Genomic DNA, 13425 nt, shown 5'->3' with positions numbered 1-13425 from the left:
CTAGCCTAAAAAAAAACAAAACCCAAACTAAAAAAAAAAAAAAAAAAATAGTAATAATAATTTTTTTAAAGCCATTTTTCACTTGCCTCATGCTCTACTACTTTGTTGCCACCAACAGGCTGCTCTGCATTCTCTAAGTCTTTTTCCACTTTGACCACCCCGCCATCTTCCTCTGATGTGTGGGAAGAGACTTCATCTTGTGTGGTCTCCTCTTCATCACCCTCACTGTCACCTGGAACATACAAACTGGTCACTTGTTCTGATTTTTTCAGGAATACAACCTGAGCTGCTGTCCATCCTGCAGTTTGCAGCTATAATGAAAAAGAGTTTCAGATCTTCCATAATATAATTTGAATTAGTGTCTAGTTGGGTACAAATCATGTTAAGTGAAAACCAGCTATCACTGTTATATCGTATACACACAAATTAAAAAAGTGGAGACAGAACTACATTGGAAAGTGGTCATTGGGCCCTCTACATTATCACAAAAATAATCCTTATGAATGAATGGTTCTCAGATATCTCACACTTCAGATCATACTTCCCCCAGCACCTCATAATAGGCTCATTTCCACAGCATACAACCTCTGACACACCAACATTTCTTGCTGATATTTTACTTACTTTTGTCTAAAAGCTTCATAATTTCTCCAGTGTCATAGACTATTCTACTCTGAGCCAATATGTTCTCTCTCAACAAACCCTAAGGAAACAATAACAAGTTTTTCCTCTCCCTGTATCAATAAGGAAGCAGTAATAAATTCGGTGAAAATAATGTCACTCTATAAAGTCTGCTCAATACAGTGGAAAAATTAGCACAGCAACCAACCACAGGCGCTTTGTTGCAGTATTCAATTCTCTTTTTTTTAAATTTATTTTTCAATTCTCTCTGTTCTTACTCCACTAGTAATGCAGGTTCTAAGCTCAATATACCTTTCTTTTTTTGGTGAGGCAGGGTCTCACTATGTTGTTCAGGCTGGCCTTGAACTCCCTATGTAGCCCAGGATGGCCTTAAAGTCTCAGTGATCTTTCTGCCTCAACCTTGAAAGTGCTGGAATTATAGGCACATACCGCCACACCCAGCTCAATATATCAGTTGTTTCTACTGGGTCTTTGGATTAACTGATGGATAACTAAATGCATTAAGTGGGAGGAATGAGTTTTTCTTCACTTTAGAATGAAATACTATTTCTTGTGACTTAAGCAGAGTTTTAGTTTTGGGGGCAGGATGTGGCTGGCTTATGTGAGCTGATGTTTTTTCTCTATTATGAGATAGTAAAAAAAAAAGTTTTTAAAAACTCAATGCATAATAACAAATGGAGTTCTTTCTAAAAGGAAAGAACTAGTACCTGACAATCATAAGAGGAAGCCAAACCTATGGAAGCTGTCAGACTTCAGCCCTATCACTTCACCCAGATGCTGGACTCCCGGAACTCATGTAAGTAGACAGACAGACAGACATGGTAGTCTTCAGGTTCTTTGTAGCTATAGTGAGATTCAGATTTCCTCACTAATAGTGCTGCTTGTGTTCTCTCTACTATCCTTTGCATAATTTCTAAATCCACCAGTATCTGGAGAAAACTGGTTACATTTTCTTTCTTCATGAGAAAGTCTCACCACTCATTATAGTTATATATGTCTGTACACCAGTACTTGGAGGACTGGATTTGGGTCCTACAAAGATCTATGGTGTGTATGCCTTAGTCCCAGCTTGAAGCTTCCTTTCATTCATTTGTATCAGACTGGCACAGATGAAATCACACCATATTTTCTTTTTTTTTTTTTTTGGTACTGGGGATCAAACTTGGGACCTTGCACTTGCGAGGCAAGCGGCAGCACCACTGAGCTGAATCTCTGCCCCACACCATATTTTCTTACCAACTTCCTGTTTGGAATATTTGTAAGCTTAATATAAGACTATGTTGTATTAAATACATTTTTGTAATTTATCAATTATCCAAATACATCTCTAGTAGAGAAAGAAAAGAAAGTAAGGTATGCTATCTAGAGGGATGATACATCTTTTCCAGAATGAAAAACTATCAGACTTTTGTAGAAGGTGTTGCTATTCTTGTTACTCAAGAAAATGTTAAGGTTCCATAGGTTTTTTTTAGAAATTTGAGGCTCATTTTTCTATACTTAAGTGATTAGTTACTGAAATTTTTTTTTTTTAAACTGGCTGTTGTTGCTTATTTATTTGGGGAAAACTGTAGTTCCCAGGAAGTTACAGAACTCTCTTGTTTTTTGTTCTGCCCCAGGCTCCAACTGAAGAAAAATCAGAAATGTCACTCTGAATTGATACTAATAATAACCAGTATCAAATGGATGAGACCAAGAATGTATTATCGAAATCTTCCTAGGAAATAACCCATTTCAAAATGTATATGTTCATGCAGGTCATGGAACAATCTATGAGGGTCAACTTGTAAGAACCAGTCTTTTCTATTTCCTAAATAGAGGTCTACTCTGACAGCTTTGATGTAGGAAAAACCAGAGTACAGCATTTTATATACTGCATGATCTCATCACCAAGCAAATCTTGTATAACATTAAAACTGAGCCCCCAAGCAAAAATGCACTAATTCCACCTTCTTTTATTGTGGATACATAGTCCCTGGGAGACAGGAATTTTTTTCCTTTTCATTTGACCTAAGCCAGGGGCTACATGAGCATTAATTATTCTATGTCTCTATCACAGCCATCACAAACTTATTTCTATATGGCACTGTGTTGAGTACTGTAGTCATTGAGTTGAAGAAAACATAATGCCAATCCTGCCCTCTCTGAATAAGTATAAGTTCACACTTAGAACACTTGTGGGGGCACCCAAGATCTATATACTTGCTTCTTTATATCTTCCTCCCAAACCCCATGCACAATCCCCAGAGCACACACACTCTGATAATTCTTCTCCCATTGCCCTGAGTCATTACCAGAAGGTGCAGAACTCACTGCTACTGGAGTCCTGATCTCTTAGTTGTTGGATAGCTTGTCGCTGACTGCCAAGGTCTCCAGGAAAATCAGTTTTCATCATCGCCTGGCGAGCTTGCTCTTCTAGCCCAGCAAATACTTGATCCCCTGGTGGTCACAAGGAAAAATAGTCAGGCCACCAGCCGGGCAGCATATTACCAGGCAAGCTCATTGGAAGGTCAGACCATTCAAAGGTAGGAAACAGGCAGGTCCCCTGTGGTGGGGTCATTTATCTCCAAGTAAGCTTGCTGCCTTCAACAGCTTCTGGGCACAGCTGCTCTTTTGGGCAGTAAGCCAGATGCTCTAGAAAGCATCACTTGCTTCTCTTAAATCTCCCTATTTCTGACTCTTTCCAAATGGTGAACAACTGCCACTTTATGAATTTAACTGCAGACTCTCAATTCCATTTACAACATTCTATCAGGACAGAGGAAATAGAGGCAAAGTGATGGGATGATACAGGACAACAAATCTAGATAAACCTTAAATTACTAGCATTATGGTCTATCTTGGACTGCAAACAAATGCTTCAAATAATCCTTCTAAATCAGTTCATCTTTATTCCATCCCATCTTTCATCCACTGTCTTTCCAAGACATCCTCTGGAAGTTCTTCCTTGACTTTCTTTTTAATTTCTATCAAAATTAGCAAGAGAAAAACAACTGGTTGAAAACTGAACAAGGAGGGGCTGGGGATTTAGCTCAGTGGTTCTGCCGCCTGCCTTGCAAGTGCAAGGACCTGAGTTCGATCCCCGGTAACAAAAAAAGAAAAAAGAAGGAAAAACGAAAATTGGACAAGAAGAACAGATAACTTACAAACTCATTTCTGCTGTTTTTCCTGAAACATACCAACTAATTTATGCCAAATAATATTTTCTGTATGTAGTCTCCTTGGGACATTGTGCCCCTTTCAATATCCAAGAGCCCTAGAACCATCCTTAATTTTACACTTACTTCTCCTTTTTTGATACCAAGGATCAAGCTTGGGACCTTGCGCTTGCAAGGCAGGTGTCAGAACCACTGAGCTAAATCCCTGGCCCTGCATTTACTTCTGTCTGTTTGTTTTTTGGGACAGGGTCTCACTTTGTAGTTCAGGCTGGCACTGAACTCACTATGTAGCTCAGGCTGACCTCAAACTTTTGGTGATCATCCTGACTCAGCCTCCCAAGTGCAGAGATTACAGGTGTGAGCCACCACACCTGGCTCTGCATTTACTTCTGATGAACTCTGCCTGGGATCCATGTGGTTACTGAAGAGTTAACATTAAAATGCTCTTTTATTTCCAGGATACCAGGCATAAGAAGAAAAGAGAGTTGGGTTTCTCCAGGTTTCCATTATCTCAAAGTGGAATCTATAGTACCCACACCCCAGCCAGCAAGAGGGAATAATAAAAAGCCTCAGTGATATGTTCAACAATAGAGCAAGTCCTTTCTTACTGAAGAGAGAAAACAAAGTAAAAAGGCTCAGGTTCTGAGCTAGAACACGGTAATGCAGGAGGAATAAAGTGGTGAGGTGATCTATACTTCTAGTTCTTGGGCAGTGAAAAAAAATTTTTTTTCAGACAGGGTCTCACTATGTAGTTCAGGCTGGCCTTGAATTCACTATGTAGCCCAGGATGGCCTCAAACTCATGGTGATCCTCCTACCTCAGCATTCCAAGTGTTGGGATTACAGGTGTGCACCACCATGCCTGTCTGGGTAGTGAAAAATATTGATGTGGAATATGTTTCATGTTTCTTGGTTATTTGTTCAGCAAATACCCACTAAAGATCTACTATACATTAAATGTTGAATATGAATTATAGTTACTATGCTAGTTCCAGGCTCTGTGCTATATGCTTTATAGTCATTCCCTTCTCTGCAAAACTATGAGGTCAATATTAACTACCTACCTATAATTTACTAGGGAGAAAACTAAGGTCTATTGTGGACAAAGCATTTAAACCCAAGTCTGCCCAACTTTCTTTCCCAATACTGGAGATTGAACCCAGAGCCTTTGCCATTTTTATTTTGAGACAGGGTCTTGCTAAATCACTAAGAAGCTCACCTGCGCTCAAATTTTTCATCTTCCTGCCTTAGCCTCCTAGAGTGCTGAAATTATAGTACCATGCCTGGCTCTAATACCGATTTTTGGTGTTGAGATCAAACCCAGGGCCTTGCACATGATACAAATGCACACTATCACTGAACTATACCCTAAGATCCAGTTTTTAACTGTTGTTTAGCAGAGATGTGAGTTCAAGGTTAGTTTCATTAACGTGGTTTTTGCTGGTTACGCATTTGTCTCTCTTGGAAAGAATGGATCTTACTTTGGTGTTGGTGTTAACTTCATACCATAAGAAACTTATATACACCACCTAAATATCAAAATAATATTCTCAAGGCCAGTATATGACAAAAGGAAAAATGATGGTTCTGAAACCACATCATGAATTACCATGCCTGGATTAGAGTAACTGACATTGTGGCAACTATGACTCATCCTGTGGGTGGGACTGGAGGTGGAGAGTGTGAAAGTGTACTCCTAGACCTCAAGTAAAAGAAAAATGAGTTGTTTTAAGTCCTTCTTCACAGTATCTACGATGACACACTGGATATAAATTACTGCCAGAGAAAGCCAAAAATGAGCTCTGTGTTGAGTGCTTTCTCATTCTTCTCTGCATAAATAAAATATTTAATTTCTCCATGTTGGTTTCACTGAAACCACAAGATCTCAGTCAACTAGAATAGTTTTCAGTTCTTCTGGGTAGGTACATGTTTTTGGACCAAGGAGTCATGGGCACGAAGAAAAAGTTATATACTAGCATGTAATTATCAGGGGCAGACCATTCTTATGATACTTTGGTCTCTAAAGAAACCTAAGCAGAAACCAGCTAGGTTTATAACATGCTAAGAATGAACAATTATTTTTCCCTTTTGTGTTGGGGAATCACCACTGGGATTAGTAGAAAGGCATCTAAAAGGATATGTACCTTTCAAGATGAGCCAGTAATTAAGTCTTTACCAACACAAACTCAAAATTTACTTTTGTCTACTGATGTGCCTTAAATATAACTTCTCTGTCCAAGACTCTTGCTGGCAATCTCACCTAGGATAATTGAGATAAAATTAATTGTCATTCCTTTTTTGGCAGTTTGCAAAGAAAAGCTGTGCACTTTTGACTTGAGGAAAATGGCAAAGGTAAATGTTATTCCTTAAGGCTATTCCTGTTTTAAGGAACACTGTAAGGCAAAATATATAAAACAACATTTTTAAAAAAGCAGTTCTAACAGACACTTCAAGAAAAGATAAATGAATGGATCTTTTGGTAGTCACTTTTAGCTAATTTCTGAAACATTGTCTAGAATTATTCTCATTAAGAAGTAGGACTTGTTAAAGTGTCATGTTAACTGAAGTATAATGTGATCCATAGAAATACTAGTGATTAAGAAGTGCTATAAAATTAACCAGATACAGTGGTGTATACCTATAATCCCAGCAGTATGGGAGGCTGAGTTAGGAGGATCCCCTACCCTGAGTGACTTAGCGAGATCCTGTCTCAAAATAAATATTAAAAAAAGCCTGAGATGTAGCTCAGTGTGAAGCTCCTAGGTTCAGTGCCCATTTCCACACACACATACACACACACAGCTATAAAATTGCCTGTTTTTATAATGTAGAATTATTTCTATCCTGAGACCATTAGAATAGATTTTTTAAAATCCTCTGGTCCCTAGACATTAATGTAGGGCAACCATCTTATTCAATATGGGAATTTATTTGTCTGTTAATACTATTAACAGACACTGCTCCACAATAAAAAGCAAGGTACTACATCTACCTTTTTTTGGTACAATAATCAAAATAGTGTTTGTCTTTGATTTGGCTTAGGTTTTTCAGATCATGTAAGAATGAGGCCATGCAAGCCAGTTCAGACTACAGATAAAAAGACTGAGATAAATGTCTCTAGAAGGCAAATATTTTACAACTGTCTTTCTTGGATCCCTGGTACAGTTAAGCAAATGCAATGTCAGACTGACTGAAATTAAATAAAGTAGTCACAACATATTCCGTAAAGGAGCAGATGTCAAGGTCAGAAAAAAAGGAGCTAGTGGAAGTGAGGAGCTTACGATTCCATTTCTAGCTGACAGTCTCGTAACACAGGTGGTGTCACATGTTGATAACACAACCATTACCTTATGAGAATGCGAAACAGAATGGATAAAGGCAAAACAAGTTGTGCTTTTTAGAAGAAAAGGGACCTTTAAAGCTTTTATTCCTTCTCCTGTAAGAGAAGCTTTTAGGTGAAGTTTTCTAGTCTTTCATATATCTTACAATCTGAAAGCAAAATCTCTTAAAATTTCCTTTCTTAGTGGTGTGCTTGGTTCAAACTCTCCAAATATGAGCACTGAAAAAGACTGCATTTTCTACCTCCCTAGAAATAAATGACAATATTTGTACTCAGAAAAGGGTGAGATGGAGGCAACAGAAGAGAAGGTATAAAACATTTCAATGAGGCAACAGTTTCTCCATGACTAATAATTTTGGGGTTTTATTTCAAATGAGTCGATTAATGAAGCAAGTGGGCAAAAGATAGAGTCTGTGTGGATATTTCTGGGGAAAGGATCATTCCAGCAATATGATATAAAAACAGTCCTGAGGAAAACCAAATCAGTGCCAAAGCAGCCTCCCTATCTACAGTGGATCTGACAAATGTTTCTGGGCTACAGCAGTGAGATTAATGTAGCCCTTTAGGCGTGCTTTTAGCTTCATTCCACACAATCTTCTTCCCAGAAGGCAGATGCAATGAAACTCAGCCATTACTCTGCTCAAGTACTGATTGGTTTTGACATTTAAGCAAAGCTTCTGCAGACTTTCCTGTTTCCCAGACTTTGAGTCCACACCTTTTACTTTAAAAAGACAAACAGCATTAAGTTCAATACATATGATTGGCTCCATTTCACTGCAAGGTGCATAGGAGACTCCAGAGATCAGAAAACTAAAATTTCCTTCTTCCTCTTGTCATTACTGTCCTGGGCAATGAGAAGATGGTCTTTCAAAAAGGGTAGGGTCAGCTTCAGTCCCCAAATAATAAATAAATAGAAGTTCTTAAGAAACCAGCAAATCTCAGAGTGTGTGTATGTGTGGGGTTTTTTTGTTTGGTTTTTTTTTTTTCCGGTCAAGCTTAGACCATCACCCAGAGAAATCAGTCTCTCTATTCGGGTGGCTTTAAGAGATGAACACCCAACTCCTTTAACTACCTTATTGGTAAACCCCTCATTTCTATGAAGGGCATCTTTCCTGCTCTGTCTTCTTGTGGTCTGTATTTATATGTTTTGCATCTTTGACTGCAGAAGGGAAGACAATCCTCCTGAACCTGTGTTGGATGATTTTGCTAGAGTTATTTAATTTTATCTCCCTTGACAATCCTCACATTGAGGAACAGTGTATCTTAAGTGTTATGGCAACTACTTCTAATTCTTCACAGACCACTCACCTTTATATTAAACAATTTTGCACATTCATCTATTCCAGAATACACTGTTTTTTTTGGTTGAGACAGGGTCTTGCTATGTAGTTCAGGTTGGCCTTGAACTCATGCCAGTTCTCCTGCCTCAGCCTCCCCAGTGCTGAGATTACAGGTATATGCAACCAAATCCAGCCAGAATATACTTTTTTTTTTGTACCAGGGATCAAAGAATATACTCTTGAAGCATCCAACTGGTCCCATCTTAAAGAACTTTTCTAAGACTTCCATAGAAAATTATATATAGAGGTCTGCTACCCTAATCTCATTAATCTATAAGATGTCAAAGTCATCTTAATTCCTCTGTTCAAACTGTTTTCTTTTTTGGTATCGGGGATCAAACTTAGGTCCTTGCACTTGCAAGGCAGGTGGCAGAACCACTGAGCTAAAACCCCAGCCCTAAACTATTTTCTCTTCTGCTCTTTACTTAGAAAAGATTTATCACAGTGCCTGGCATATAATGTTTTGTTTTTTCTTTTTTTTTTTTTTTTTTTTGACAGGATCTCACTATGTAGTTGAGACTGACCTGGAACTCACTATGTAGCCCAGGATGGTCTTGAACTCACAGCAGTCCTGCCTCAGCCTCCCAAGTGCTAAGATTAAAGGCGTGCACCACCACGCCCGGCTCTGGCATATAATATTTTAAATACATTTTAATTCTCTTAATTCTTTGATTAAACTATCCTCTTAAATGTTAATTTGTTTTGTTTTGTTTTGTTTTTGCCTTAAAATAAAATCTTGCATATTATGCCTTTTAATTTTCTTCAAAGGTTGTTGCACTTTACTCACTCTGTCTGCCATGATGATAGAGAACTATTTGTCTCTTTATGATCATTTGTGTGAGAATGTTTATCTCCCTAGATCATAAGAAAATGGTTATCTGTTTTTTGGTACTGGGGATGAGAAAATGCTTATCTGAAATCTGCATAAATATTAATGTTAATTTTAAAGGGTGTTTTGGAACACCATCTATGAGCAGTGCCAGAAGTTGAGAGAGATATATAGCACAGAGTCTCTGCCCATTAGAAGTTCAGAATAGAGAGCTGGGGATTTGGCTCAGTGGTTCTGACACCTGCCTCACAAGTGCAAGGGCCCAAGTTCAATCCCCAGTACCAAAAAAAAAAAAAAAAATCAGAAGTTCAGAATAGAATATACATATGAAACTGCTGAGAAACAATACAGAGCAATAATGCATGCCTGTTGTCCTGTTTCTAGTCTCCTTCGTGTGATCTGTCCCATACACTGCTTTACAGTACCAAAACTACATTCTAACTGTCACTCCTCTTTCCTTGTTTAAAAACCTTTGGTAGCTCTCTAGTCTACACATGAAGATCGCACTTGGCATTCAGGCCTCAACAATGTAGAATTATGTGCTGTGACTTCTGGACAAATGAAACTTCTGCTTTCAGAATTTTCTCCTCATCCTCTGAACACGCATGTGCATTCTGTCTTATAACTATTCAGATCATTTCCCCACCTGATTTTTTCTCTCCCTTTTTTTCAACTCCACTTTCTACTCTTTAAGGTCCAGTTTAAGTTCTGATAAGACCTCTTCTATCATGCATTTCCAGTACACAGAACTCTTTTAATTTCCCTCTTCTTAATTTCTGTAGTATATATAGTCTGTAGCATCCCTCTTCGGCACTTAGCATATACTATCTTGTATTTTTATGTGTTTCTTGTATGTGTGTGCGTGTGTGTGTGCATGTGTATCTGAAGCTCCATCACAGTTTTATATACATTGTCTTACAGCCCTGAAATCAACCACAATAGTTTGTGCAAAGTAGATATCCTGTAACTGTTATTGTGAGCATTAATGATGAATCAAATGCATATATCCCTAGAGACAGGGATATGTCCCCCTGTCTTACCCCAATAACCAGACACACTTTTAGTCCATATATTCAAAACTTTTAACCTTTTTTCTTTAAAAATTAGTGTATGCCTCTCACCCTAATTCAGGTTACTCTCTTTTTCCAACCCTTAACATTCCCAGTTTCCAGAAGATAAGGCTCAGTACTCACAGTGAACTTTATTTGGATTTGTCTGTTTCCGGCGGGACATATTTTCCTGATCTGATAACTGTGGCCTTTCCCAGTTTCACGATTGGATATATTACTACCTCCTTGCAAATTGCTAACCTACAATAAAAAAGGCTGTTGTCAGTTCATGTCATTTCCCTCCAGAAACTATACAAAATTAAAAGATAAAAAGACTTTTAAAAATAGCTCCTGAGCATATAAAACTCACCATGAGTTGAATAACTGAACTAATGAAAGAAAGAAGCAAATAAATCTCTAGCACAGTGTTTAAGAGGGATTTCTTCAGAGGAATTAGAGAAATCTACTCTAGTCCATCTTTGGAATCCAGAATACTGTTAAGTAATCATGATCAAGGTCACAGGATAGAAAAGGATGCAACACTCTTGCAACCAGTGTTACAAGTAGTGGGGGCTCACAAGGATAATCACTGTAGATTGAAAGAAAGCAAAGGGTAGTAAGAATGTGGCAGCTCATATGTCTCATGTCCACTGGAAGTCAAGCCCTGAAAACTGCACCAATGGGAACCTCCAGAAAAATTTCCCCCCAAGAAGTTATCTTGCATCATATTCCTGTGAGACAGGCATCTGTAAATGAGAAAACACCATGGGAAACAGAGTGTGATATAAGCACAGTGCTGGACAATGTAGATGACAGGGCATAAAGCAACTTAACTTCCAAAGTTAAAACAGGCTCTTACTAGAAAAGCCAGATGCCATCCATGTTGTTAAATACCAATTAAACTTCCCAATGTGGAACACCAACCTGGCCCTGCTCACATAAAGATAACACCTTTACAGCATCTTTCAGAAATTCCTGCCTCTGTGTAGCCAAAAGACCAGTGGAAGGAACAAAGAGAAAAGCTCTGTAATCAAGACGTGCTGCAGAGACATGTATCTATGCTTCTGATACAGGAGGGGAAAGGTTCTGGAGGTTCCTGATTAGCTACAAGAGAGACTAGCCCAGCTGTAAGCATTGTTACAGAATCCGAAACAGATTAGTCCCAGAAGCTGTGACATTTTCCTTGGAAGACAGAGTGACTGACTAAACAGATATAAAAAGAGATTCCTTTTGCTACCAAAGAAAGGAATACAGATCTGGTCACCTCTAAGTTTGCTTTCAGTTTTTGTCTTCTCAAACTGTACTCACATAAAAACATAAAATTGTAGTTTATTGCTTTCAGAGGAATAAGAGACTACTACTGGCTGTACTTTGCACTTGAGTTAATGAAGATTTGCCTCCTGTTTTGCCAACTAACTCCTCTATGTAGCTAGAAAGGACCTTAAACCTGTAATCAGATCCTGCCTCCCCTTACCAAAAGAAGAAAGAAACCGCAAATGGCAAAGACAGGCCTTCACAGGAAGTGGCAAAGGAAGCAGCTTTCAGGCAGTCTTCTATCATATCTGCATATCAAACACAGTTCTTTTTCAGACTTTTAATTAAAAAAAAAACTCCAAATGTATACAGTAAGACAATTTTCATTATTTAGAGGACAGCATACTGGTATGCAATGGTTTCTGTTCTCTTAAATTTTGCTTGTGTATGTCATTTCTAATCAAGTAGTTCTTTTATTAGTGGAAGCAGTAATTAGCACAGTTCATATCTTTTCTCTATGTCTATGAATCACAAAGTGTAGAGCTGAATGAAATGCAAGTTGTCTATTAATTTTTCTAAAATACACCTCTATTGTATAAAGAAAAAGTGGAATTTTTACTAATCTACATTTTCTCCCCATCAAGACTAGAAATTGAAACTAAGATAAAGGTAATAAAATCCCTTCTGAAGGAACACCAAATAATTCGAGACAGGCTCTATTCTGACATCTTGGCAAGATGACAGTTCAGAACTAAAGCTACAAAGCAGAGAGACAGATGAGCATCTGCATATTTAAATCAGCAGCGTCCACAGCCTCTCACAGTCCTCCTAGTGGCCCAATGGGGAACTGACCAGATGGTACCCCAGGGGGCTTCACACCTGAGGGATCAAGAGAAAAATAAGCAAATACCCTCTACAAAACAAAAAAAGGCCTGTGGACTCACGGACTCTTGAAAATAAGGAAATAAGTGGCACTGAAAGAACACTCATGACCACACAGCAAGAGCTCAGAGGTTAGACAACTGTTTTATAGGTGGTAAAGCCTAATAAAACTCATGGACACATTGCCCCGGAGGTCACTCTTTTTGATTTACTTTCAATACTACCTCAGTTTCCATGCCCGTATCTGAAACTAAACCAAAAATGTAAACGGACAGCTGCCTGAAATCATCTGGAAGGAAACTGGGAAGAGGGGGAAAGGTACACTGAGGTCTACAAGAGATTCTGTTTAAAGAAGGCGGCAGCTCTGGCTATAGAGCAAAATGCAGAGTCCTTGGGAGGGTGCCACACCTCCCCTTATCACTGTCTCTGCTCTCCTACAGGTGTTAGGTTGCAGGTTCTAGGGCACTGTACAGACTTTAGCAGGAAAAAAAGCCGGATGAAATCCTGTCTTAAAAAGAGGGTGCACTCCCACCTCCAACTCTGGTGCAGTTCTCACGGAGCAAAGTAAACTCGCCGGAATCCAAGTAATTTGCATCTGCCAAAACAAGGGGACAAGAAAGCTGGTCACTCAGCACCCCCCGCCGCACCCCCGCGCCCCCATTCTCCTCGGGTCGGGTCCTGAGCGTGTGTGCAATCAGCTGAAATGTTCCCTCTGGCTTTTTCAAGCATGGGCATAGGTAAATTCTCAGGAATTACTGACAAGAGCCAGAGGTCTTCCGAGGAGGCTCAGACAACAGTCATCTCCAAATCTATATTTAGAAGCTCCTCGGCGAGACCCAGCAGCCAGAGACCCAGACCCGGGCCCGCACTCCCACGCCCATCCTCCCCTCCCCCAGCGCCACCCAAGCCTGTCAGACGCTGGGCCGTCCAGGCTG

At 39.1% G+C, this 13425-nt stretch overlaps 2 protein-coding genes across 6 annotated transcripts in view; one reads left to right on the top strand and one right to left on the bottom strand.

The window, feature by feature from the left end:
* Atxn1l (ataxin 1 like) overlaps nucleotides 1-6501 on the top strand; it is a 24104-nt gene extending 17603 nt beyond the window's left edge. The window contains exons 4-5 of one of the 3 annotated variants that reach the window (XR_004514952.1): nucleotides 1336-1438; nucleotides 6102-6501. The gene's annotated coding sequence lies outside the window, so the exon portion shown is untranslated. Of the gene's footprint in view, nucleotides 1-1335; nucleotides 1439-2258; nucleotides 2659-4255; nucleotides 4566-6101 lie in introns of those variants that run through there. The other 2 variants (XR_784337.2, XR_784338.2) reach the window with 2 other exon arrangements.
* The window catches only part of Znf821 (zinc finger protein 821), a 27261-nt gene that overhangs the window by 5298 nt on the left and 8538 nt on the right, over nucleotides 1-13425 (bottom strand). For 2 of the 3 annotated variants that reach the window (XM_033757891.1, XM_010644473.3), the window contains exons 2-5: nucleotides 13023-13085; nucleotides 10499-10615; nucleotides 2953-3078; nucleotides 87-232 (exon numbers count right to left, since the gene is read on the bottom strand). In XM_033757891.1, the coding sequence (XP_033613782.1) occupies nucleotides 87-232; nucleotides 2953-3078; nucleotides 10499-10538 (312 nt within the window). In that variant the 5' untranslated portion in view covers nucleotides 10539-10615; nucleotides 13023-13085. Of the gene's footprint in view, nucleotides 1-86; nucleotides 233-2952; nucleotides 3079-10498; nucleotides 10616-13022; nucleotides 13340-13425 lie in introns of those variants that run through there. The other variant, XM_010644472.3, reaches the window with a different exon arrangement.

Source organism: Fukomys damarensis, unplaced genomic scaffold (assembly GCF_012274545.1).
Source record: "Fukomys damarensis isolate Sample0158 unplaced genomic scaffold, DMR_v1.0_HiC HiC_scaffold_32, whole genome shotgun sequence".
Taxonomy (NCBI): Eukaryota; Metazoa; Chordata; class Mammalia; order Rodentia; family Bathyergidae; genus Fukomys; species Fukomys damarensis.
The sequence above is the reverse complement of the archived record's forward strand: the minus strand, read 5'-3'. Positions and strand labels throughout refer to the sequence as shown.